The 27,399-nt window shown below is 33.3% G+C and overlaps 2 protein-coding genes across 3 annotated transcripts in view; one reads left to right on the top strand and one right to left on the bottom strand.

Annotated features, from left to right (window-relative positions):
• The window catches only part of LOC125061681 (chymotrypsin-2-like), a 67,250-nt gene that overhangs the window by 19,278 nt on the left and 20,573 nt on the right, over positions 1-27,399 (bottom strand). Inside the window, exon 1 of one of the 2 annotated variants that reach the window (XM_047667215.1) lies at positions 22,969-23,035. The exons of the other annotated variant lie outside the window; for it this stretch is intronic. Within the exon in view, the coding sequence (XP_047523171.1) occupies positions 22,969-23,020 (52 nt within the window). The 5' untranslated portion in view covers positions 23,021-23,035. Of the gene's footprint in view, positions 1-22,968; positions 23,036-27,399 lie in introns of those variants that run through there. 2 annotated transcript variants of the gene reach the window in all.
• The window catches only part of LOC125061683 (chymotrypsin-1-like), a 57,166-nt gene continuing 40,314 nt past the window's right edge, over positions 10,548-27,399 (top strand). Inside the window, exon 1 of the mRNA XM_047667218.1 lies at positions 10,548-10,637. Within this exon, the coding sequence (XP_047523174.1) occupies positions 10,586-10,637 (52 nt within the window). The 5' untranslated portion in view covers positions 10,548-10,585. The remainder of the gene's footprint in view (positions 10,638-27,399) is intronic.

The following is a 27,399-nucleotide window of genomic DNA, read 5'->3' on the forward strand; positions in this document are numbered from 1 at the left end:
TACCTTTTTATTAGCTTCTTACTAACATAAAACTATAGTACATTTTTATATGCAACCCCATAGAGACTTTCCGAAATAAAAATTTAGTTTAGTTCTTATTTTTCTCTCTATACCTAACCTACCTAGAAATCAAGGAATAAATATTTACCAAAATAATTTTCAACATATTTTGTGATTCACAAATAAGTATATTATTTATATTTAGTTGTAATTTATAAAAATTATTAATTAAAAGACTGTAATGCTTACCAAGAGCCCCACAAAGCACAAAACCAAGTAGGAAATTGTTTCTCAAAGACATTTTTCTGGATGTGCTTGAACTATAGAAATACTCGAATTATATACAAATTTAATAAGTAACGGTGTGTTCACAATGGGGATAAAACAATTATTAGATGTTTAAATGGTAGTATATTTTATATCACTTATTACATTATGATTTTCCAATGTGTGCACTTCCTGGGGGCTGTCCAGTATCGTTTCAGAGTTGTCATATTCACTATACAAAATCTGTTTTGTATGGGCAGCTCGGACAGTATCTTTCCTAGAATGTGAGGTGATGGGGGATACGCCTGAGCAATTAGATAATTGTACTGGATTTGCTTAAATCGGGAGCAATTTTCTTATCTTATATTTGATGCCATTTCACAAAGACATGCTTGATACGAGATAGAAAGAAATGTTCTTTCGATAAAATAATATAAATATATCCACTGTCTGTGAAATCATCTTGTAAGCATATCCGCCAGACAACCACGAAGTGTTTATTATTATTTGCAATGCAAAAGGAGGTAAAGTTTTATTTATCTAAACCATAGCACCTAATTGTTTACCTTACACATAGGTGGGCAGAGTGTTCAGTGGGGTTGTTCGGATAATACTTGCAGCTGAGTTTCATCATTGGACGTAAAGGCAGTATACAAAATACCATCCGTATCACCTTGACGTCTGTAGTTTCACTACTACGCGTTTCTTTAGACAATTTCTGCTGCGTACCATCACTATGTGGAACCAGCTGCCCACTGAAGTATTTCCGAACCAATTCGACTTAGGGTCCTTCAAGAATAGAGCGTACCAATTCTTAAAAGATCAAAACATACAATTTCACAAAAAAAAATATTTAAAAAATTATCTGAAGATGTGCCGTATAATATACTTTTTTGTTGTTTGAATGTAATTGATTAAGGATATTTTGGGTGTTGCATATGTTGCGATCAAGGTTTTACCTACAAGGAGTGTGTAGGAAATTAAGGATAACTGATACTTTATTGCTCACGGCGCAATACAAAATGTGTTGTATACATAAGCCCGTATATTATATTTAAATTGTTATAACAAACCAACAGAAAGATATAAATAATTAAAATTACTATATTTTCTAACTTCCTGCCGTTTAATAGTCTTTCTGCCTTAATTTATAGGTACGTGTTCCTATTGTATTAGAGGAGAGTAACCAAATATGGCAATAACCATTTTGGTTTTGTCTCAAAAACAAAAAACTATTAAAAAATTAACGATTTATTGACGTCATAATAATCACACATACATTTTTAAAGATCGAAGTAACAATATTATGTTCCTATTATTATAATATATTATTAAATTGTGCATTAAACAAAATATCAAAATAGACGCTAAATATGAAACAGGTACTCAAATATGGGCTACAAATAAAAACCTATCATATCTTGTACGAAAATAACAATTATAAAAAAATATCTTATAAGAGATAGAGATACAATATCGACATTATTCTATCTACATAGTCAAGTCTATGACATAAATAAAAAATAAAAAAATAAAAGTGGCTAAAGTGTCCATCTTATATCAGTAAAACTCTTAAGTCTGGTGTTGGGTGTGTATGATTTATGAAGTGTTTGAACCAATTATTCATTCAAATATTCATTTGGATTAACACAACATCTCAGCAGTTGTAAGTTCATATTTTTAAGCCGGTTCATTAACGTCATAGACACGATCTGCTGAATAGTTATGTTACGTGCTGCCAATATGCCATTCTGTGAAGATCAGTTCTTGTAATCTATGAAATTTGCTTTCCAATGTTAAAATATATTCTACTAAAACGTTTTCTAATTGTCTCCCCAACGTTGTTTTTCTACCTAAGGTCGTCGCAGCCGCTTCTTCAGGACTAAGTTCCGTTGTCAAGCTTAAGCGTTGCAATGTCGTTCTTGGTACTTTAAAACATTTCACGATCGTCGTTTAATGCGTCTTTCGATTGTAGGTTTTCGAGAATTGTTACTTGCCCATATATGCACTAGCCCACATTTAGTTACTCTCCTCTATATCTATGAAATTATTAATAATTCAATTAATTTCAGGTTACGCATAATTATGTATGAATAAAAATTTGATATGCTATTGTAATATAATATTGAATACTGATGACCTGAGTTTTCAACAATATAGTTAGTTATTGCTTTTGTTTGGTTCTATTTAACTTATAATACAGCCATTGGATTTTTAACTAGTTTTATTTATTAATATATTTATTTACACGTTCTAAAAAAATGTGTATGCCTAAAATATACAAGAAATTATGACATCTTTAAAAAATAGAAAATTTTATAAGTATAGTCGTATTTTTAATTAGACGAAGCCAACTGACAGTAGCTAATGTCACTTTATAAAATAATGTTGCCACATTTAAAGTAATAGTGATGCGTTCAGTTCTTGTTCAATCAGATGAATGAACAATGAGTGTGAATAGTCAATCATTTCAAACAATAAAAGAATATTATTTCTATTTCAAAATTGTATAAAAGTGCTCTGATAGAAGTTAGGTACTAGTACTATGTAACTACAATCAGTTTTTTGACGTCTTATTACAAAGCGCGGCGCGGCGACAAGTGCCATCACCGATCATTAATTCAGGGGTTACTTTGTCACAACACTATTTTTATTTCATTAAAAACTGACAACACCGTAAACGTCAGTTGACTTCGTCTAATTAAAAATTCGACTATAGATAAGTGTGAATTAATATTCTAACTTTAATAAGTTAAGTATAGTTTTTTTTCTTGGGATCTCGCTGTTGGCCTTAAGTGCCTGTACAACTCAGCTCGGGCTGTTTTGGCGAGCGTAGCTTGGCTGGAACGGGCGATTTCCCGCGACTAGCGCAAGCCCAGGTGTGAGGCTCGCAGAAGACGCCCTTGCGCTAGTCAGGGGAAAACACCCATTCCGGCTAAGCTACGCTCGCCAAAACAGCCCGAGCTGAGTTGTAAAGGCCCTTAAAAAACAATATTTAACTTTAATATTCACACTTTTCTTCTTACAAAATTGTCCTTTCTTTGTAATCCTAGAGTAACTCGATCTATGTCTTCTATACGTAGCTACGGCTCGCTTATCTGCTTCTTTGAATGGTCCAGAATATTGATGTGTTTTACATAAATCTTCCAACTTGCCGTTACTTAAACAAAGTTCAAAATCATGCTCTAAATAAGTAGTTTTTATTTCGTATTGGTTTGTTCCTTGATAGATTGCTAACGTTCTAATTTAATTGATGTGTATGTGTATTAAATTTGTGATGTCTTATTTTCTTCTATTTTTTTAAGCATACACATTGTTTTAGGACGTATAAACATATTAATAAATAAAAGTAGTTAAAATCCAATGGCTGTAAATACATAGCAAATACATAGACAATTAATGGCAGGAAATTAGAAAAGATAAAAAATTTAATTACCAAATACATCTTTCTTTTGTTTTGTTACAACAATTTAAAAATGATATAGGGGCTTATGTATAAGGTGAGCGGGGGAAAGATTGAACGGTATTTTGATGAGATGAGCAGAATTGTGTTCGAACAACTTGTAGAACAATAAATATTAACCTGTCCTAATTTATGGACACTTTTTTCTATCATATCAATGACCTATTGTTAAATCTGTTCCAAAGCAGAGAAAATAAGTAAATAAAAAAATAAAGATACGACCACAAAATAGGGTAAAGATGAAATCGTGACTGGAAAAGTGATCGTCAACGATTTTAATTCCATAGCTCTTATTGACATGAAAACTCACATCTTACGTGAAAAAATACCTATATTTAACAAAGATACAGCTAATTGTTTGTTTTTTTATATATCAATTATACCCCAACGGAGAAAGATTGAAACAGATGTTTTCAAACTTTTGCCTTCTCAGTTTTAAGCCATCCACGAATCCCATCATAAAATCTAAGAGATATATTTTTTTGAATTGGACTGACGGCCGTTAAAACAGTGATATTTTCTTTGCCTGTGCCATGTTCCAGAGGACGGTGTTCCATTCTTTCCAAATAATATACGGGTCAGTATGTTTATTTCTGAAATTTTCAAGCGATTGAGGTTTTTTCAAAGAAAGTCCATGACGTTTACAGAACCAATCTGGTCCTGGAACATCGTCCTTATGGGGTAATATAACGTTAGCCCAAAACCCCATTTTTCCAAAACTTAAAGGCCATTGGCTAATCTCGATATCACTACCAAAGACAAGAGGGCGACCTAATGTAATACTTTTAACGCAGGTATTTTTGTTCGGTTGAAAAGCGTAGCAATACGATTTTTTAAAATTTGAGCTGCTCCAAATGTCAAAACCTTTCTTTTTACTTTTTCTACGCCTTTGGCCATATCGTCTTAAGTAAAGGATGTTGCACGTGATTATATCCGGACGTAGTAACGAGGCATGGTTACTGAATAAAACAATTGCAATTATTAAATAATTAGGTATTATTACACGATATACCTACAACCATAATTAATAAAACATTTCTTAGGTATTAATAGATACCTTTTTATTTAAGTAATTTTAATTTTATTTTAAGTAAAAATTTAGATAGTTTTAAATTTTAATTTATTGAATTTTTACTTTTCTCTGCATATTCGATAATATATACCTACATAATTCCGTGGAAATATCAACTAGGTACGTTGCCAATTTATATCCTGTTACCAGTTAAAGTTTGAGAATAACTGAATTTTTCTATGCCAATGGGAACGGAGTAAGATCGAAACTTTTGTATAATTTATCTTACTCCGTATTTTTTTTTTGGGTAAAGATGAAAAGTTGTTATATTTTCTAAATGACTAAAGATAGTCCTATTTTGATGTGGTTTCGTTACTCAGAATAAAAAACTATAGTGAAATATTCCTATGAAACAGTCGTATCGATCTTGTAATTAAAGTTACAGTACACGGGGTTAGATTAAATCACTTGAAGATTTTACGAAAAAATCACGACACAAAAATTATTCAAATTTACGCACTCCACGCACTCTGGGCGGCTAGCTCCGAATGTGGTTTGGAACGTTAGAAACTGGCGGTTTTAGTAAAAATACCAGCACTCGAAAAAATACGTTAAATTTAGCCCACACTTACCCTATATGTTTATTGTACTTTTACGTTAATATAAGTATGGTAATAAGTTAAGGTATCTGTGCCGTGCATATTAGCATCCTTTAAATAGAAAAAAAAAATGCCATAACGTATACTTTTCGTCACATCAACATCACATATTATTAAAATATATCTCAATTATAAAAATAAGTAGGTAACAAACGCTTAGCCCAATTTATTTTAAATGTATTTCGAATTTCATGTTTTAAAACAGCCTTGAAGTTAATAACGACGTTTGATAGTGTAATGGGAATAATATTAATTATAAGAACGCGTGCGTCAAATATAACCTTGGTTAAAAAGTTAATTTAAAAAAGAAAAACTACTTTTCGTATATTAACGATAATCTTAATTTTTTAAATTTGTTTATTCACACAAATACATATATTATACCGTTCCAATACGATAATGTCGGATAGTATAAAATATTAAGTATATAAGATACACAACATCGCTGCTGTGAACTCTCCGAACGTTTAAATATGTCGATAGAGTCGGAGACATCGAACATTATACATAAATAATTTTGCACAAATAATTTTGGGTACATTAAGGGATAGTAGGGATAGATGGCATACAGTCTGTAATAAAGGAATCTGAAAGGATGAAATGTCTTTGATCCCTTAAAGGATGGGACTGGATTTAGATGCTACTTGTGTGGACACGTAAGTGGCACGGCCGCAGAGCAGGCGGAAAATAATAAACGGAAAAAATTAAAGAGTATTTCTTTTAACTTTGATTTTATTCTCCTTGGATTCTCTACTCTTGGGCCGTGGGGTTCAAACGCACTAATTAAAAATCTAAGTTGACGCCTGGTAGATTACTATCACCAGCTTTGGAGTACCGAAGACCCCAAAGCTGGTGCCTCCTTCGCTCGACGAATTAGTATCGTAATTCAGGGAGGAAATGTCAGCCTTAATGTACACTGTAACAGGGTCCAAACATTTTAAATCTGTTGGCACTGCATTTATTTGCAACAATATGGTAGAAAAATGTTATGGTGGTATAATCTATATTCAGCCACACATAATTGCGTGCAAATTAAAGTCAAATTTTAGTCGCAGTTATAAGACACATCTACTTACTCAACAAAAGTCCCACGAAATTTAGTTTTTATCCACCCAAAAAACAAAAACAAAAAATATCTACTTATTTACAATTATTTTTATTTTTAACTTTTAATTTAATTTTGTTTATTATACACCCTTACACACGATTTTCATTACTCACACTGCTAACTTTAATATTATTATTTTTATTTTCTACTTAGTATTATTATTATTTATTTCATTTTATTAGAGGCGCAAACTAGCTGCTGTGGTCTCTGGCAGAATGACCAGCGCTGTGGAACTTTTTGCTCCTCAGCATAATGCTGAGCCAGGGCCAATTACAACCACAGTACACACACATTGCACACTGGAAGCGAACCGAATGGCAAAAGGGAATTTGTTAATTTTTATTGTTTTTGATGTCTTATTTTATTTTTTTCTTTAAGTACATATTGTATTTAGTGTGTTTATGTGTGTGTGTTTTCGTTTGTAATAAATGTTATGTCTATGTCTATGTCTACTTAAAATATAGAATTTTACATTACAGTTATATAGTCAATTCTTTTATTATTTTATCTCCACATCATCCAATTATAAAAATAATATATAGTAACGTTATCAAATTAATATTTTAATGAATCAAGAAAATAATTATTAATATAAAATTATGTACTTTTTTTTAAAGTAGTACATTAAGTCGATGTTTCAAAAACTCTAGTAAGGAGAATGTTTCTGGTAAATTATTATAAACCTTGATTGCCGTACACAGTTTATTTCAAATATCATTCAATTTGAACCAACTGTTTAAGAATTATAACTAGTCAAATAACTTAATTTGGTCACTCCCAGACTGATTAGATCATATAAATTCTAAGGCACTTTTAGGCGACATAGAAGCTTCAAATTTAGAATATGTAATTAGTATTAGTTACTAATAACAATATATTCTAAATTTGTATAGTATTAGTGAATATATCAGTTAAATTAATTTAGAATTTCGTCCCATTTTCTAGATACACCAACGGAGAACCATGTCAGCATTAAAAATATTTTTTTTTAAATAAATACATTCAAAATCTGTTATTGCGACATCGAAGGAACTACTCATATTTGGTCGTAAAACCGATGACGTTGTTATTAAGTACTTATATAATAGAATAAAAGGGACCTTTGATTTTGGTCAATATAATCGGTATGTTGTTCTAAACAGTTTAGTAAGTTTTTTGTTTAACCCTAGATCACTAACCTTATTTTACAACACTTATTACTAACCTTCGTCGTTTCGGCTACGCCGTACAAAAGGGAGGCTTCTAAGGGTTAATGGAAAAAAATATTTATATATGTTTTATTTATTTAATACAATAATCATTTGTTAACATGTTTATAAGTTTTTTATTTACTAAAATCACAATTTAATTACATTTAAAGTATTTTAATTGAGACTAGAGTTATTACTCATTTGAAAATTTATGGTTTCATTCATGCTTAAATCTTATAAACTTATAAAAAACAAAGGCTTAAAAAAATATTAAAATATTAAAATTAAGTGATAAAATCAACAAAAGAAAGAAACATTTTAGAAAAAAACTATTAATTAATACATTTGTGACAAATGTCAAGTTTGTGTTCGCCACACAAGGTTTTGTTGCACTTGGTGCAACAACTCTTTGTCATTCTTCGCCTTACGGAGGGGCAAATGCAATTTTTTTTCTTTTTTTAGTGATAGGAAGACTAACTGCGTCTTCTCTTTGATCATTTTCATGTGTAGAAATAGAACTACTGGTATATTCAATATCGCTGTTATTGGTTTCCAGCAGTCCCGTTTGAAGTGTCGGAATTCGTAATCTTTTTTGCATGTGTAGCTCTTACTTCATTGGAATCTGTCTTTCTCTGGGTGGCTTTTACGTTTGTATTTAACGCATCATACTATCAGTTACAAAAAATAAGAAGCAAGAAGGCGGATCAAGTTCGTTTTTACAATTACCCACGCGTTCGTTTTTACAATTACCCACGCGTTCGTTTTTACAATTACCCAGGTCTAATATGAACAATATTTCTTGAGGCTGTTCGGCTTCGTGAACTCTGTTTAACTGATAACGGGTCTTCAATTGATGAAGGTGTACTTGCGTGGATGTCTTCAGTTAAAGGTGATTGTTCTGTCACAGAAAAAATCTCTTCCTCACCATCTGTTTTATAAGCCGGATCAGCCTCAAGGTGGTCTTCTTTCTCACTCTCAGAGCAGTTTTCTTCGTCACTTTAATCATCTAATAACAGCTGACGGATCGTATCTAAAATAAAAATATATTCAGTGCAAAGTTTACAAAACAGCGTATTAATTATACCACCAAAAAAGATTGAAAAATAACTGCAAGAATAACGTTAATACTAACCATCGTCGATTCGACGACTCATGGTGGCTAGAACGGCGTCCACAGGGTCCTTATAAAAAAAACACACTCGTAGCTCGCCCGAGTTATGGGTCAACTGAGATTAGCCGAAATTTGGAATGCGTAAGACGACGCACTCGAAATTTAAACCACTTTTTTTGAGTCCGCGTCGTCGTTTTGACGAAGGTTAGTGATCTAGGGTTAATACGTCATCGCAACCCTACTGCCCCTAATTTTATGTTAGTTAAAAACTCAAGTTTTAAACTATTAAAGCCACTCAATAGACACGATAGCTAATGACAAATTGAAAGCCGCCCGCGCGGTAATGAAAAGTTAAAATCTGATTATTGTAAAAAGCCGCTTTCACCGGGAAAGGCGTGGTCGTTGAGCTTACGTCCTGCCCTTCAGGCGATTGACCTTCGTTCGACGGTACAAGCCAAGGTCTGAGTCCCGCAGGAGACGCCCTTGCGCTTGTCGCGGGAAATCGCCCAATCCGTCCCAGCTAAGCTCACCCAAACAGCCCGAGCTGAGTTGTAAAGGCCATTTAGGCCAACAGCGAGATCCCAAAAAAAAAAACAATATTTAACTTTAATATTCACACTTATCTTATAAAATTTTCCCTTAGTTACTCAAACTAAGTCTTCTATACGTAGCTACGGCTCGCTTACCTGTTGCTGCTACTTTGAATGGTCCACTGAATATTATCGCTCTTACAACTTGATTACTGACTTTGATGAAAATATTGAGGTGTTTTACAACAATCTTCCAACTTACCCTAACTTAAAGTTCAAAATCATGCTCTTAATGAGGTTTAAATGTTTATTTAGTTTTGGTTATTTTATTTTTTATGTTTTTAGTTTTAGTTATTATTTTATTTTTATTTTGTGGTTTAATTTTTGCCCCTTCATAGATTGCCAACTTTCTAATGTAATTGATGTGTATATATTGTGTTAAATTTGTGAGGTCACATATCCTTGTATTTTTTTAGGAATATACATTTTTTTAGAACGTATGAATAAATATATTAATATAAAAAAGTAGTTAAAAATCCAATTACAAGTAAAATAATTACATAGATATAATATAATACACGTTCCGATAAATTAATGAAGAAAGACAATTAAATGGCAGGAAATGAGAAAATATAGAATTTTAATTATGAAATATATCTTTCTGATGTTTTATTAAAATAATTTAAATATAAATTTTTTTAAATTAAATATATAAAGGGCTTATGTATACAACACAATTTGTATTGCGCCGTGAGCAATAAAGTATAAGTTATCCTTAATTTCCTACACACTCCTTGTAGGTAAAACCTGATCACAATTTATTATGCAACACCTACATCCTTAATCAATTACTTTTAAACAAGAAAAAAGTAAAAGGATCCAACTTTTTTACAAAGTATAAGATAAGCAAATTGCTCCCGATTTAAGCAAATCCAGTACTATTTATTTATTGATCAGGCGTATGACCCATCACCTCACATTCTAAGGAAAGATACTGTCCGAGCTGCCCATTCAAAACAATTATGGCGTAGAGTTTATAAGTGAATATGACAAATCTGAAACAATACGGTGCAGCCCCCAGAAAGTACACATATTGTAATAGGAAAATTATAATCTATTAAATGATATAAGATATGCCACCATTTAAACATCTAACAATTGTTTTATCCTCATTGTGAACACACCGTTACTTATGAAATTTGTATATAATTCGAGAATTTCTATAGTTCAAGCACATCCAGCAAAATGTCTTTGACGAACTACTTCCTCTTTGGTTTTATGCTTTGCGGGGCTCTTGGTAAGCATTTGTCTTTTAATTAATAATTTAAATTATAAATTAAAACTATATTTATATATGTACTTATATGTGAATCACAAAATATGTTGCCAATTATTTTGGTAAATATTTATTTATTCTATGATTTCTAGTTAGGTTAGGTATAGAGAGAAAAATAAGAACTAAATTTTTATTTCGGAAAGTCTGCATATAAAAATGTTCTATAGTTATGTGTTAGTAAGAAGCTAATAAAAAGGTAGAATTAATCTATCTACTGTGCCAGTTTTCAATGTATCATTACTTCATCATGATCATACCATGTCGGTCGGTCACATCATGCTAAAATTGGCTCAGACCAAGACGACGATATCTATATATATAAAAGAAAGTCGTGTTTGTTACAACACGTATAAGTCGAGAACGGCTGGACCGATTGCCATGGTTTTTGATTTGTTGGATTTGTTTCCGTCCCGAATAGCAGAATAAGCAATAAAATATCGGATAAGTTATCGAATAACAATAAATTAATTAATTGCTTTTAGGAATGCAAAAACCATATGGTGCCATCTTTTGACAAAACTACGCATCATTTGACGTCGAATTCATGTCAGTTCAAGAAATTCCGATCTTGAGGTGAATGAGGAGATGCATAACCATGCTTTGGTCCTGATCAAAAGATGTTGGATATCAGAAAGTGCTTAATATGCAGTATCGCCATATTGACGCTACAAAGAAGATGCCTAATGTGTAAAACTGCCATTCTTCTTTCGCAATGGCAAGCAATAAAACATTTCTGTATTTGCAGAAAAGTTGTATTAATGTAATACTTAACATTAATGAAATCCTAAAATAAGTTAAATTAAAGTAACAACGATATTATAAGGTTGTAGGGCGGAACGAAGTTAGCCAGGTCAGCTAGTATCCTTATAAAATAAGGTTTTCATGTTAACGTTAAACAAATTACTTTCGAGGAGAAAAATGAAATTTTATAAAATATAATATTCACTACAATATTAGATAGCATTAAGTTTATTGTCAAGTTTATTGTTTATTATATTATATTCTCAACTTTTTTTTCACTATTTCCATTTTAAAGCCGCAGCAATATCAAAGAGCGATAGCTCTGAAGATGCATTGTGGGGGGACGCGGCCGAACGCGTCGTGGGTGGGACAGACGCACCAGAAGCGGCTCTGCCATGCCAAGTATCTCTTCAGCGTTCAGATCAAAATAACTTCACATTCTGTGGTGGCGCCATCAATGCTGACAAATGGATCTTTACTGCTGCACATTGCCTACAAGGGTAAGCGTAAGATTTAAGTCTTTTGACGATACGCTGAAAAATATTTTCACATTCATAAAAATAATTTAATTCAAAAGCTAGTTTTCGTGTCTTTTAAGAAAGTAAGTCAATATTTCTTCGAGAATTCACTAAAACAGTTAGTATAAATTTATTTTCCAAAACATTCATAATCGAATCCTACGCTTTTCCTTCTAGGCAATGTGCAGCAGTAAAGATCCATTGGTCAGCATTGATGGCGCCACCACAGAATGTGAAGTTATTTTGATCTGAACGCTGAAGAGATACTTGGTATGGCAGAGCCGCTTCTGGTGCGTCTGTCCCACCCACGACGCGTTCGGCCGCGTCCCCCCACAATGCATCTTCAGAGCTATCGCTCTTTGATATTGCTGCGGCTTTAAAATGGAAATAGTGAAAAAAAAGTTGAGAATATAATATAATAAACAATAAACTTGACAATAAACTTAATGCTATCTAATGTTGTAGTGAAAATTATATTTTATAAAATTTCATTTTTCTCCTCGAAAGTAATTTGTTTAACGTTAACATGAAAAGCTTATTTTATAAGGATATATCGTCGTCTTGGTCTGAGCTAATAACTTCAGCATGATGTGACCGACCGACATGGTATGATCATGATGATGTAATGATACATTGAAAACTGGCACAGTAGATAGATAGATGTAGTTTCGCTTCAGTATTATTTTTACTAATTCTACCTTTTTATTAGCTTCTTACTAACATATAACTATAGAACATTTTTATATGCAACCCCATAGAGACTTTCCGAAATAAAAATTTAGTTTAGTTCTTATTTTTCTCTGTATACCTAATCTACCTAGAAATCAAGAAATAAATAAATATTAACCAAAATAATTTTCAACATAATTTGTGATTCACAAATAAGTATATTATTTATATTTAGTTTTAATTTATAAAAAATATTAATTAAAAAACTGTAATGCTTACCAAGAGCCCCGCAAAGCACAAAACCAAGTAGGAAATAGTTCCTCACTGACATTTTTCTGGATGTGCTTAAACTATAGAAATTCTTGAATTATATACAAAATATAAAGATATACACTGTCTTTGAAATCATCTTGTAAGCATATCCGCCAGACAACCACGAAGTGTTTATTATTATTTGCAATGCAAAAGGAGGTAAAGTTTTATTTATCTAAACCGTAGCACCTCCTTGTATACCTTACATAGGTGGGCAGCAAACAAAATACCATCCGTATCACCTTGACGTCTGTCGTTCCACAACAAAGCGTTTCAATAGACAATTTCTGCTGCGTACCATCACTATGTGGAACCTGCTGCCCACTTAAGTATTTCCGAACCAATTCCACTTAGGGTCCTTCAAGAAAGGAACGTACAATTTCTTAAAGAAAATATTTAAAAAAATTAACCATTTGCCGTATAAAAAAGTTGGATCCTTTCACTTTTTTGTTGTTTGAATGTAATTGATTAAGGATGTTTTGGGTGTTGCATATTATGTTGCGATCAAGGTTTTACCTACAAGGAGTGTGTAGCAAATTAAAGATACCTAATACTTTATTGCTCACGGCGCAATTCAATATGTGTTGTATACCTAAGCCCCTATATTTTATTTAAATTGTTCTAACAAAACAACAGAAAGATATATTTGATAATTAAAATTCCTATCTTTTCCTATTCCTGCCATTTAATTATCTTTTCATTAATTTATCGGTACGTGTATTGGTATTATATCTATGTAATTTTTAAAATTATTAAACTTGTAATTGGAGTTTTAACTACATTTATTTATTTATACGTTCTAAAAAATGTGTATTCCTAAAAAAATACAAGAATATATGACATCACAAATTTAACACACATACACATTAAATTAGAACGTTAGCAATCTATCAAGGCAAAAAATTAAACTACAAAATAAAACAATAACTTAAACTAAAAACATAAAAAAGTAAATGGGGAAGGTCAATCGCCTGAAGGGCAGGACGTAAGCTCAACGACCACGCCTTTCCCGGTGAAAGCGGCTTTTCACAATAATCAGATTTTGACTTTTCATTACCGCGCGGGCGGCTTTCAATTTGTCATTAGCTATCGTGTCTATTGAGTGGCTTTAATAGTTTAAAACTTAACATAAAATTAGTGGCAGTGGGGTTGCGATGATGTATTAACAAAAAACTTACTAAACTGTTTAGAACAACATATCGGTTAAATTGAAAGTCAAAGGTCCCTTTTATTCTATTGTATTAGGTACTTAATAACAACGTTATCGGTTTTACGACCCCTTCGATGTCGCAATAACAGATTTTTAATGTTTAAAAAATATTTTTGAAAATATATAATTACATATTGTAAATTTGAAGCTTCTATGTCAGCTAGAAGTGCCTTAGAATTTTGATGATTGGTCAGTCAGTCTGGGAGTGACCAAATTAAGTTATTTGACTAGTTATAATTCTTAAGCAATTGGTTCAAATTAAATGATATTTGAAATAAACTGTGTACGGCAATCAAGGTTTATAATAATTTACCAGAAACATTCAAATCTCCTTACTACAGTTTTTATAACATCGACTTAATGTACCTACTAGTTTTTGAAAAAAAAAATTAGATTAATAAAATGATTTGCTTGATACATTAAAATATTAATTTGATAACGTAACAATATATTTATGTAATTTGTGTATTTTTTTTTAAGGATGATGTTGTGATAAAATAATACATATAAGAATTTACTATATAACTGCTATGTAAAATTCTACCTTTTAAGACAAATTTGCACGTCATATGTAAGCCGTATATTTTATACCAATTTCAGTCACAGCGACAAATCGACTGAGACTTGAGAGGTCAAAATGTAAGTACATGTAGGGCAGGGGATGACCGGAGCAGGGTCCTTTCACCAGGCCTTCTACCAGATGATATTTACCTTCCTTTCGCACATGAGCATAACACAAAACGGCAACGTCTCTTGTAAACATTGTCAGTGGGAACTTATCATAGTTTTTTTACTATATACAATACTACGTTTTATCTAAAACACAAAAAAAATATTATTGTGTCCAAATGGCTAAACAGATTTAATTAAAATTATTTTATGTAGGTTTATAAATAAAACCAAGTTGGAACTTGTAGTTTCATACTTTTTTTTCTTCAGATTGTTACTAAATATTGCTGAATACGAAAAATACTAATTTTATGTCTTAATTGATTCTCCTTCTTCGATAGTATCGTCATTAGTGGGTTTAGTGGGCGTTATGTGGGTAAAGTGCGAGCACTAAAGACAAGAATATATTTGGTACACACTTTCGAGGCGGGTTCAAGGTACCAGTCTTACTATCACTATCAAGCGCAGATCTCTTAGACCTTAACCTCTATTCACCACAATGTAAAAAGAACTATGTCGCGTTCCCCCGAACGCACTGAACATAAGTCAAGATGGCGCCTCGACCCCACTCGAGGCATATATCCTTATTAGTAAATTAGGTTAGATTTAAATCACTTAAAGGTCTTAAGTTAGGCTAGATCGATATGTTCCATGATGTCGTAGTAAAGACACATGTATAAAATAAAATAAAATAATATATTAGGTAAACCTACTTTGACAAAAACTTTTGTAAAGCCTAAAGGATAGTAATAATATAAACCTTGTACTCGCATTTGAAATGAAAAATTATTTATTTGTTGGTGCATTTATTGATACTAAGGAATCATTTTAAAACATCAATAATTGTCGGGACCTAATTAGGGCTTATTAGCCTCCATGTTGTCCTTAATCCACTTGGAGTAGCTGGTGGTTCTCGTGAAGATATCAGGATGTCCACGACCACACGGAATGAACCATGAGACGATACCAGTAGATTTGTTGTTGCACGCCAAGGATCCACCAGAATCACCCTGAAAAGTGTTCATTAGAGTAAGATCTTTGTTTAAGAAAGAGTGAAACGTGGAAATTCCAAACATTAAAACGAATAACCTTAAATTTTTATCGGTAGACATCCCGAGAGAAAAAGTCGGCGTAAGAAAACTCTTGGTATGTGTATATATTTATAGTTTATATCGATTTCTGTATTTGTTCCGTGATCACTTGTAATAGGCAAGTAGATGATCAACCTTCCCGCCTGAAATGATTTCACACATTCGACTTTTTGGGTCTAAGGCATGCTGGTTTCCTCACGATGTTTTCCTTCGCCGTACGAGCGAGTCTTAAATGCGCACATAGACAGAATGCCCATTGTAGGGTAAGAATCGAACCAAGATATATATCTGATTATGTTAAGATGAAGCAGGTAATTATGTAGGGACATTTCTTAAAATTGAGTAATAATATTAAATGTGCCATGAAAACCTCAACTTGTAAAAAAACAAAACAAAAACAGTCCTACAGTAAAGTCGGTTAATTTTGCAGTCCCTACTTGTGGGACTTTCTATCTTAAGTAATTACGTAATTAGCTAACCTAACAACATGTTATAGTGACCGTTTTATTATATGTGTATTAGGTTCTTAATAACAACGTCATCGGCTGTTACGACTATCGGTTTTTACGACCAAATATGAGTAGTCCCTTCGATGTCGTTATTACAGATTTTGACTGTAAATAGATTGACTTGCTTATTTATGCAGTGTATGATTTAGAATTTTGGGACCGAAAATACAAAATATTTCAAATATACAATGTCGGCTCGTTACGTTTCTGTTTTCACCCACAACGTAGTTATAGCGTCGAATAGGATTTTAGTATTGCTTTCACGACTTGGCGGGATCTGATAACAATAATTACTTACTCTGCAAGCACCTTCGCCTTTCTTGTTAAGAGTACAGATGTGGTTTTCAGTAATATATAAACTCTTTTCAAAGCGTTTTAATACTTTAGAAGCTTTACAGTCTTTCTCGGATATAATTTTTACATCCAACCATTGCAATTTGTCGGAAGGGCGTCTTCCCCTTTGCTGGAAAAATTTGATTTATTACAATTTGAACTTTTATAAATCATATTTTTTTTATATAATTTATATACTTAGCAAGTTGTTGAGAGCATCGTGCACCTGGTTGCTGTGGATCGAACCTGACGCATACATAATTACCATCCGAATATTACGTCTAATAACATATATTTTGTTTTTCTTTTTTTATCGATCTACATTTGAATAATCATAGCTATATTTCATAATGCCTACGTGTATTGCTTGCTCCAGGGATCTAGATATAAGCAAGCAAATCAGATGTACGAAATGCTTTAGAGGGTGTCACAATAAGTGTGCGAATATAACGTCTGATGTAGACATCGATTCCTGGACGTGTCCGCCTTGTTCACGCAGAGAACATCGCGGCCAGAGTACCTCTCCTGACAAAGTTTAAGCAGCAGCGACACGACGCAATAAAAAGGATACAGGACTTTGTGACCGCTTCGTATCGAAGGACGATTTGCAAAAGTTAATCACTGAGGGTATTAACCAGGCTATTGATTCCAAACTAGGTCACTTCGAATCACTGAAAATGTCTCTCTTTGTCGAGATCAGGGAAGAGATTAATTCTTTCATCAACCCCTTCTTGAAGAAAACTGAGTGTCTAAGAGAGGAAGTAAATCAGTTGAAGAATGATATTCAAAACAATAATTCTGTTATAGACGAACTGCGATGTCAAATAAATAAGCAACAACAGTGGAACAGAATGAACAACTTAGAGATTGTTGGGCTGCCACAAACCAAGAATGAATCAACACGCGCCTTAATAAAAACAATAGCAAAGCATGCAAACGTCGTATTGCAGGATGAACACATCGAATATGCTAATCTCGTTCAGCCGAAACAGTCTGTTTCTGGTAAACCAAAGACAATCGTAGTGCGCCTAAAATCACGTGATATTAAGGATGAAATTTTATCTAGCTTACGTCGAAGGCGAGGCATTCAAACACTGGATATAGGATTATCAGGGGAATCGAAAAAGTTCTTTGTCAATGAGCATTTGACCCCAGAAAACAAGCAAATTTTGAAAGAGGCGAAGGCTCTTGCTGCAAAAAAAATCGGTTGTCTGTAAAGTCGGTTTACTGACGATAGTTGAACGTGACAACGTCATAAAAAAATATTGATGGGATGGTTGCATTTAAAAAAAAAAAAAAAAAATGTTTTATAGGTATTTTGTATGGATATAGAGAAGGAGGTAAATGGAAATCACAATTGAATTGATCAAGTTACATTTATTTGTACGCATAAATACAATTATGTCAATTTTAAATGGAACGCCTCAGAGCGAGGTAACGCCTCAGAGCGAGGTAACGCCTCAGAGCGAGGTAACGCCTCAGAGCAAGGTAACGCCGCATGAGTCATGTTTTTTCGTGCGTGCAGCCGGCTCCATCGAATTATAAGACGTTGTCACGTCAAAAAAGGCTTCAAATTCGTGTGGGTTCACAACTGTTGCATTTTTTTACGCCGGAACGAGGAATCCTGTTATAACAATAAACTTCAGGCGCGATTTGGAGAAAATCTGTTAGTTATAATAAGTTCTAATAATAAGTGCTTATATTACTCAAAACATATTAAATTGTATAAAGCCACACTACCTAATTTGAGCATTCAAAAACACTATCCACACACACAAAATCATACGATCAATATACCTACTCATAAAAACGCTCTGCTACACAAATACAACTTACACACCTGCCTATGGATATTTAATGTTATTAAAAATGCAAATATTTGCGCCGGTTAAAACCTCAAATTTCTGTGCTTAAACATCACGGGTCATCATCACTAGTACTATATATAAATATATGCTTACACTATTATACCTTCTCACACAGTAACAATGATTAAAAATAACCTAAGTTTGTTTAATCAAAATGTCCGTGGATTGCGCACAAAAACATTAGATTAAAACAGAACATACTCATGAACGACTTCGATATTATTCTAATCACCGAGACTTGGTTAACTTCTGGCTTTTACAATACTGAATTATGTGATGACCGATATGATGTCCTCCGTCTCGATCGGAATTCTAAAAATTCTACTAAAACGTCGGGCGGCGGTGTTATGGTATGTACGAAAAGGTCACTGCATGCGCAAGAGATGGCCGAGTGGACGTGCGACGGCGTTGAGTGTACCTGGTTGACTATTCCCGCCAGGGCGCTCGCGTCGCGCGACCAACGCGACCTACATATATGTATTGTATACATACCACCTGACGATTTGCAGTCTGTAAGACTTACAGCGTTTACAGACTTTCTCCTAAATATTTTGTCATTACACCCAAATGATCATTATATCATAGCTGGCGATTTCAATCTACCCCACATAGGCTGGTCTCCAACCTTTGATCCCACCTTCCTCAGACGTGGTACTATAAACCTACAAAATGCGGGAGCAAAGTTTGTTGAGTCATGCAGTAGTCTTGACTTCAGTCAGTTCAATTTGCATAAAAACTCCTCTGACACATACATAGAGGTGTCTAAATCTTGCAGTTATCTCGTTAAAAAAGACCCAAGCCATCCATGCCTGGAACTAAAAGTGTCGGAATTGATGACGCCTAGTATTAAATTAAAAAAGGAGATAAGGCTAACTACGATAAATTAAATGAATATCTTAACGGTATAGACTGGAATGACTCTCTAAGATGCGACACCATTGACATAATTGTGCAGAAATTTTATTCAATCCTCCACCGTGGAATTGATCAGTATGTGCCTAAGACTACCTTTTATGCTTATAACAAATATCCGGTCTGGTATACTAAGTCGCTCATACACCATAATACGCGACAAACGAACCGCTCACTCTCGATGGAAAGCAAGAGGAAACCCACAAGATACGATGAGTTTTCTTTACTTCGTGCGAGACAGAAGGCAATCCAAAAAAAATGTTTTAATTTATATATGCAAAAAATACAAACATCGTTAAAGAAAGATCCAAAGAAAATCTGGTCATTTTTAAAATCCTTACGAATTATATCGTATTGGCTATCCAAATAGATTACAATAGCAATATATATAATAACGAATCGTAAGCATGCACGGGATTCAGTACTTTCTTTGAGAGCGTATTTCAACAAGCAGCACCTTCATACCATGAAATTCTGCAGACTAATACGGAAGTAACCGGCAACATTATATGTAAACTAAATACATATAACCAAATTTAATATATTGAAGATACTAAATTCATTAAATGCGGAAAAAGGAGCTGGGTATGACGGTATACCATCTATTTTTATAAAAAAATGCGCTCAAGCTATTACAGAACCACTGTACATAATACAGAACTTATCCGTGAACACATTTGGCATTTATCCTGATGTATGGAAGATAGCTAAAATAATACCTATCCATAAGAGTGGCTCGCGGTTGAGTATTGAAAATTATCGCCCAATATCGATACTTAATACTTTCAGTAAAGTCTTTGAAAAGATAATTTATAAAGCCATCCACAATATAATAAGTAATTCACTTCCCGATGAACAGCATGGTTTTATCAATAAACGTTCTACGATAACCAACTTAACCGTGTTTACGAACTATGTACTGCAAAGTATGGATGGTGGTGCACAGGTTGATGTAATATACACAGACTTTGAGAAGGCTTTCGACAGAGTGGATCACACCATTCTATTACATAAGCTCCAACTTCTAGGGATACGTGGTGACCTTCATCGCTGGTTTTGTTCATATATAACAAATCGTAGACAGGCGGTTGCGGTTGGCAGTGCTAGAAGTGACTTTGTTCGTATAAGTTCTGGAGTTCCTCAAGGATCTATATTGGGTCCCCTGTTATAAAATGCATATCTTTATGACATAAATAGTAGCATTAAAGATTCAAATTACCTTATGTTCGCTGATGATAAAAAGATATATTTAAAAATAAACAAAGATAGAGACTGTCACAAAATTCAGGCCGACTTAAATAACCTTTCCAATTATTATAGACAAAATCGAATATCGGTTAATACTTCTAAATGTGTCAAAATAACATTCACCAGAAAAAAAAACAAAATTAACTTTAGCTATCATATTAATAACAAATCCGTAAAAGAAGTAGATTGTGTTCGTGACTTAGGTATATGGTTAGACTATAAAATGACGTATAATAACCATATTGACACAATAGTTGACAAGGCCTATAAGCAGCTTGGTTTTGTAAGACGTGTTAGTGAACATTTTCATGATGTCGACTGTATGAAAGTGCTATACTATACATACGTAAGAAGTATTCTCGAATATGGTTGCTCGGTTTGGTCACCTAGTTACACTGTACACAAAGAAAAAATTGAAAAGATCCAAAAAGACTTCATAAAATTTATCTCCTATAAGACCTACAATAAGTTTAATACATACATATAATGACGCGTATGAACATTTTAAAATTAATACTGTAGACTCTCGACGAAAACAATATGATCTATTGCTACTACTTGACATCATCGCAAATAAAATTAATTGCAGCTCCCTTCTTGAAAAATTGCCCTTCCTTGTTCCTGCCTTCCAGACTCGTAATCGTGCTTTGTTTCATGTTCCTCACATTAACACTAACTATGCAAAAAACTCAGTTTTGTATCGCGCAGCCCGGACATACAACGACCAATATTTAAGCCTTGACCTGTTTAAGCTGTCGCGGAATATGATTAAAAGGAGTATTAAGAATATCCATAGCGCAAAATCACCTGCATCATGAGCATACCACACATACACACCTTCACGTACTTACCCTCACTTTCACACCATCACACAACACAGCCAAATTAGGTATTATTTAGTTGAAAGTATTGAATAATTTTGTTTTTTGTTTGTTTGATTTTGTAAAATTATGAACCTTTTTGTAGTAAAATGTATTATGTATTCCATCTCTGGCTATATTTTCAGTGTAACTGTTTATTATCATATATAATTTATGTTAGCTGTAGGATTACGAAATAAATAAATAAATATATAACAGGTGGGAAACGGGTAGGAGGGTCACCTGATGTTAAGTGATACCGCTACCCATGGACACTCACGGATGCGAGGCCAACCTTTTAAGAATTGGTACATTCGGTTGTATTCGTTAGGAAATACTTCAGTAGCTGAATCCTTGACCCGAAGTTTGTGCCGTTACCATGATAAATAGAGCAATATCATAAAGATTCTTTTCTGCGGTAAATTTTTCATGAATTACAATTTTGTCAACTTTGTATCTGGTACCTCCAGACTTTATGCTGTTTGTTCCTGCCAAAACGCTTAAATCTTTTGCCGATACGCTGAAAAATATTTTTACATCTATAGAAATAATTTAATTCGAAAGATAGTCAATATTTATTCTATAATATACTTAAACAGTTAATATAAATTTATTACAAAATATTCATAATCGAATCCTACGCTTACCTTTGGAGGCAATGTGCTGCAGTGAGGATCCATCTGTCAGCAATGATGGCGCCACCACAGAATGGGAAGTTATTATAATTTGAACGCTGTAGAGATACTATGTATGGCACAGCCCCATCTGGTGCGTCTGTCCCACCCGCGGCCTTCGGGCTCATTGATCTCTGATATTTCTGCGGCTTTAAAATGAAAATAGTGAAAATTATATTTTATAAAATTTCATTTATTTCCTCGAAAGTAATTTGTTTAACGTTAATATAAAAGGTTATTAAAATAAGGTTATAAATAAGGATATATAGATGGCTTGATCTCAGCCAATAACTTTAGCATGATGTGACCGACCGACATCGTATGATCACAATGATGTAATGATACAGTGAAAACTGGCATAGTAGACAATTATTACTTACTCGCTGCCCCAGCTATCTGTGTTTCGCTTCAATATAATTTTTACTAATTCTACCTTTTTATTAGCTTCTTACTAACATAAAACTATAGAACATTTTTATATGCAACCCCATAGAGACTTTCCGAAATAAAAATTTAGTTTAGTTCTTATTTTTCTTTCTATACCTAACCTTCCGTAGAAATCAAGGGAGGTTTAAATATTTACCAAAATACAACAACATACAACAGGCAACATATTTTGCGATTCACATATAATTTATATTTATAATTTAATTTATTAATTAAAAGACAAATGCTTACCAAGAGCCCCGCAAAGCACAAAAGCAATAAGGAAGTAGTTCGTCAAATACATTTTGCTGGATGTGCTTGAACTATAGAAATTCTCGAATTATATACAAATTTCATAAGTAACGTTGTGTTTAAAATAAGGATAAAATAATTATTTGATGTTTAAATGGTGGTATATTTTATATCACTTATTAGATTATGATTTTCCAATTACAATATGTGCATTTCCTGCCCCGAATTGTTTCAGATTTGTTATATCTTAATATATATATTTCTTGTGTGCGTGTGTATGTGACTGAACTCCTCCTAAACGACTGGACCAATTTTGATGAAATTTTTTGTGTGTCTTCAAGGGGATCTGGGAATGGTTTAGATTCACAAATCAGCCCGCCAGATGTTAAGGGTAGTCCACCCCTAAATTTTTATTTTTATTTTTTAGACAACATTTTTAATTTCTATTTTTTTATGATACAGCATTAAAAAATACATACAACCCCTAACTTTCACCCCTCTACGATCAACCCCTATTTCAGCCGGATCAGCTAGTTCACTATATAAACTCTACGCCATAATTGTTTTGTATGGGCAGCTCGGACAGTATCTTTCATTAGAATATTATGAGGTTGAGCAATAAGTTAATTGTACTGGATTTGCTTAAATCGGGAGCAATGTGCTTATCTTATACTTTGTAAAAAAGTTTAAAAGTAATTGATTAAGAATTTAGGTGTTGCATAATATGTTGTGATCAAGGGTTTACCCACAAGGAGTGTGTAGGAAATTAAGGATAACTAATACTTTATTGCTCATGGCGCAATACAAAATGTGTTGTTTACATAAGCCCCTATATTATATTTAAATTGTTCTAACAAAACAACAGAAACTTATATTTGGTAATTAATTTTTTTAATTTTTCTAATTTCCTGCCATTTAATTGTCTTTAGCTACTAGAGTTTATGATACATCGACTTAATGTACTACTTTAAAAAAAAAGTATTATTATATTAATAATCATTTGCCTGATTCATTAAAATATTAATTTGATAACGTAACAATATATTTTTATAATTATTATTTATATAATTTGTGTATTTTTATAAGGATGATGTGACCTTTTAAGACAAATTTGCACGTCATGTGTGGCAGAATATGCGGACTTTAGATTGTACCACCATAACATTTTTGTGCCATATTCTTGCAAATAATGCCGCCAGTGTTAAAATGTTTGGACCCTGTAACAGTTTACATTTAAGGCTGACATTTCCTCCCTGGATTACGATACTAATTCGTTCAGCGAAGGAGGCACCAGCTTTGGGGTCTTCGGTACTACAAAGCTGGTGATAGTAATCTACCAGGCGTCAACTTCAACTTCAAATCATTATAAAGAACAAAACTCTTAGACCCAATTCGGTCTAACATCTCTTCACCGCAATGCTTTTCCGAATCCTCAAAAAGAACTCTGTCGCGTTCCCCCGAACGCGCTGTCCAAAAGTCAAGATCACCTCGACCCCACTCGAATCATAATATATCCTTATTAGTAAAGTAGGTTAGACTTCAATGGAGTCTAACCTACTTTACTAAAACTTCAATGGAGTCAGCATATCACTAAACTTTCTGACAAGCTTAGTTCTGCGGCATACGCTATTAGGAAAATTAGGCAACTCACAGACGAGGAAACTGCCAGAATAGTATATTTTAGTTACTTTCACAGCGTTATGTCGTATGGAATTCTTTTATGGGGCAAAGCAGCAGATATACAATCTATTTTTATCTTGCAAAAACGTGCTATTAGGTCAATTTATTGCTTGAAACCAGGCACTTCACTTAGAAATTTGTTCAAGAAAATCGATATTTTGACGGTACCTTCCCAATATATTTACAACTGTATCATTTTTGTGCGTAGTAATATTAGTTCTCTTTTAAAGAATAGCGATATTCACAATAGGAATACAAGAAATAAGGGAAAACTTTTCCAGCCGTCTTACAGGTTGCAGAAAATAAATACTTCATTTATGGGCCTAAGTATACGCTGCTATAACATGATTCCTAGTGAAATATTGGAACTGCCTTTAAAAAGATTCAAAACACATATCAAAAAAACCTTAATGTGTAAAGGTTACTACACAGTCAATGACTACCTGGAAGATAAAAATGCTTGGCAATAGTTCTAATATGTGTGTAATGGTGAATGTGGTAAATCACAGAACAGATTTTTATTTTTTTTTTACTTATGTAACTTTAATGACGTTGTGGTTTATGACATTTTCCTTTGAATAATTGTAATGTAAAGGGAGGGCAAAACTTGCTGAGTTTCTTGCCCGTTCTTCTCAGAACAAGGCCTCCTGGTAGTTTTGCGAACGGATGGCGTAGTCCTGCTCTTTCGTGAATTTTGTAAACGTTGTTGACATTCATAAGCATGCTCTAAGAAGCATCTAAATTGAATAAACGTATTTTGATTTGATTTGATTTGATTTGATTTAAATTACTCAATAGTCTTAAGTCAGGCTAGATCGAAATGTTCCATGATGTTTTAGTAAAGACACATCTAAAGAAAATAAATATATTAGCTTAGGTACACCTATTTAGGCCAAAACTTTTAAAAGCCTAAAGGACAGTAATAATATAAAAGTTGTACTCGCATTTGAAATGAAAAATTATTTATTTGCTGGTGCATTTATTGATAATAAGAAATCATTGTAAAACATCAACTGTCGGGACAACTAGAATCTTCTTTGTATTTTTTTTGACGTTCAAAAGTGCAATTTTAGATGGTCTAAATAAATGATTTGACTTTGACTTAATTAGGACTTATTAGCCTCCATGTTGTCCTTAATCCACTTGGAGTACTTGGTGGTTCTCGTGAAGACATCAGGTTGTCCACGAGCACACGGAATGTTCCATGAGAAGACACCAGCAGATTTGTTGTTGCACGCCAAGGATCCACCAGAATCACCCTGAAAAGTGTTCAGTAAGATCTTTGTTTAAGAGAGAGTGAAACGTGGAAATTCCAAACATCACAACGAATAAACTTAAAAGGTGCGATTTCCAGATTGTCCTTGGAATATTATCTCTGAGTTACATAAAATTAAATATGTTTATTATGGAATATAAGATACAGGTATCACTTATTCCACGCCATTAAATTTGTATCGGTAGACATCCCTACTCATCGGCAAAGAAGAAAGCCGAGCTGAGAGAAAAAGCCGGGGTAATATATATATAACCTTTTAGGTCTGGGCCTCATTTCTGTATCTGTTCCGTGATCACTTCTAATAGGCAAGTAGGTGATCAACCGGAGCCGAGGCTTAAATGCGCACATAGACAGAAAGTCTATTGTAGGGTAAAGAATCTAACCAAGGTATTTGAAAGAAAAAGTCCGAGCGTATTTGTAGACGAAACAGGTAATTATGTTGGGACTCGAAAATTTTTTAGTCATTCATATAAGCCATGTCTAAGAATGGAGTAATAATAATAAAAATGCCATGAAAAACTTAACTTGTAAAAAAAATTTGCAACGCAGTTCTACCATAAAAAGTTGTGAGATTCACGTAATACCAAGTCGGTTATTTATTCAGTCCCTACTTGACCTTCTGTCTTAAGTAATTACGTAATTAGCTAACCTAACAACACCTTATAGTGACCATATCACCAGATATCACCATTGTATGTTTTAAATACAGCCAAAACCGTTTACGACGACATCGTTTAGAACAACATACCGGTTATATTGACTAAAATCAAAGGTCCCGGCTAAATACTATTGTATTAGGTACTTAATAACAACGTCATCGGCTGTTCGACTATCGGTTTTTACGACCAAATATGAGTAGTCTCTTCGATGTCGTTATAACAGATTTTGAATTGTAAATAGATTAACTTGACTTATTTATGCAGTAGGTGTATTTGGAAAATAGGACCGAAAATGCAAAATATGTATTTCAAATATACCGTGCTTCTACAATGTCTGCTCGGTTAGGCTTCTATTTTTACCCACCACGACATTACATTACATTTTGGACTTGTTTACACGACTTGGCGGGACCTGATAACAATAATACAAGATACTTACTTGGCATGTACCTTCGCCGTCCTTGTTAAAAGCACATATGTGGTTTTCAGTAACAGGGTTACTCTTTTCATAGTGCTTTAAATAATCAGTTTTACAGTCTTTCTCGGATATAATTTTTACGTCCAACCATTGCAATTTGTCGGGACTGTTATTTTGATTTTTCTGGAAAAATTTGATTTATAACTATTTGAACTTATCAAAACTCGAAGCTGCAAAAACTTTTATAAATCATATTTTTTTTATATAACAGATGGGAAACGGGTAGGAGGGTCACCCCACTCACAAGTGCGTTGCCAGCCTTTTAAGAATTGATACATTCGGTTGAATTAGTTCGGAAATACTTAGTGGGTAGCTGGTTCGTTGCCAAATATGACCCG

This window comes from Pieris napi, chromosome 24 (assembly GCF_905475465.1).
Source record: "Pieris napi chromosome 24, ilPieNapi1.2, whole genome shotgun sequence".
Taxonomy (NCBI): domain Eukaryota; kingdom Metazoa; phylum Arthropoda; class Insecta; order Lepidoptera; family Pieridae; genus Pieris; species Pieris napi.